Raw genomic sequence first — 1,253 nt, forward strand, 5'->3', positions numbered from 1 at the left:
AAAATGACATTTAAAAATTACTCTAATATAACAGCAGCAAAATATAATTCTGCAATTACAAAAGAGCTAAACAGGGATCTACAATTAAGTTATTCTCATGTTTACAACTAGGATTCTGAAATAAATACTACTTCAAAGCAGCTCTGTTACCAGCTTTTTAGGTTTGGTTTAAACACACACACATATTGCCAGGAGGTTTATACTGTTGTATTCCATGCACTGTTCTGAAAGGGTTCCGCGAGAGCCAGCCAGTCCTTAAAACAGTAGTCAGTCCACAAGTCAGTCAGAAAGTTAAATTAACTGGGGTAAATAGGATTCCTACATTACATCAAAAGCATATGATATTCTGCAGCAACTGGGAGCATTGTCAGGATTGGCATGTTGTCCCATTTAGAACTAATTTCATAAGAAGGTGGACATTGTACCACTATCAAGTGCATTTAAAAGTGACATGTTTCTTTTGCGCTAATCCGACTCCCCTGAATGACCTAGCTAGTGAACTTGGTCACCAGTAACCTGGTCACCAGGCAAATCAAGCCTGCAAGAAAGGAAGCCAGTATTCAAATTCCCATGTAATTGTCTGACCCAAACAATTTATTTTCAACATAAATATATAACCTCAATGTGAGATGTCTAACTAGAGCAAGCACCACCAACAAGAACAAGACAGCATCTCCTCTTCTAAGGTTTAGGTTTTGCCCAGAATTCTCGATACATGGAATAGGCCATACCAAGAGTCATTGCTCCCACAACAAAGCCTTGGGCTGCCACGTGCATGTGGATCAGGTGAACAGACATTTCAGTATTTCCCCTGTTCTTTAACTTATATAATCCATATGCAACGATTGCTGCAAAACCTGCCATTCCAATGGGGACAAATGGTGCCTCTCTAGCTTTTCGGATAAGTTTAGATCCCTGATCTTCATCATATGAAGAAAGAGAAACATCTGTGCCGCTTGACATAGTGATTGAAGAATTTTCAGACAACTACCAGACGTCTCAGGCTGCAACCAGCTTCTCAGTATGTGCTTTTTATACTATGCTACACACTGCCAAATCTCCCTTTAAAACATTACACCAATTCACATGCTCATGTGAGTATCTATTTCCCCTCTCTCTCAACAATTTTTAAACCAACAACATAATTTAAGAAAAGAAAATTCAAACTTTATCTGTAAGTACATTATGCTGATTGGCTTTTTATTTATTGATTGATACTCTACTATATTTTTTAAAAGATTTGAGATAGCTTA

General features: G+C 37.7%; 1 protein-coding gene across 1 annotated transcript; it reads right to left on the minus strand.

Annotated features, from left to right (window-relative positions):
- Positions 1 to 681: 681 nt before the first annotated feature.
- Positions 682 to 996, minus strand: LOC130833640 (HIG1 domain family member 1A, mitochondrial-like). Its single transcript, XM_057703473.1, has one exon. It carries the CDS (start codon positions 961 to 963, stop codon positions 682 to 684), a length of 282 nt encoding a protein of 93 aa, XP_057559456.1. The 5' UTR covers positions 964 to 996.
- Positions 997 to 1,253: the final 257 nt, after the last annotated feature.

This window comes from Hippopotamus amphibius, chromosome 1 (assembly GCF_030028045.1).
Source record: "Hippopotamus amphibius kiboko isolate mHipAmp2 chromosome 1, mHipAmp2.hap2, whole genome shotgun sequence".
Lineage (NCBI taxonomy): Eukaryota > Metazoa > Chordata > Mammalia > Artiodactyla > Hippopotamidae > Hippopotamus > Hippopotamus amphibius.

Excerpts from the sequence above, each read along its gene's own strand:
- LOC130833640 (XM_057703473.1), bottom strand. The coding sequence starts at position 963 with ATGTCAAGCGGCACAGATGTTTCTCTTTCTTCATATGATGAAGATCAG.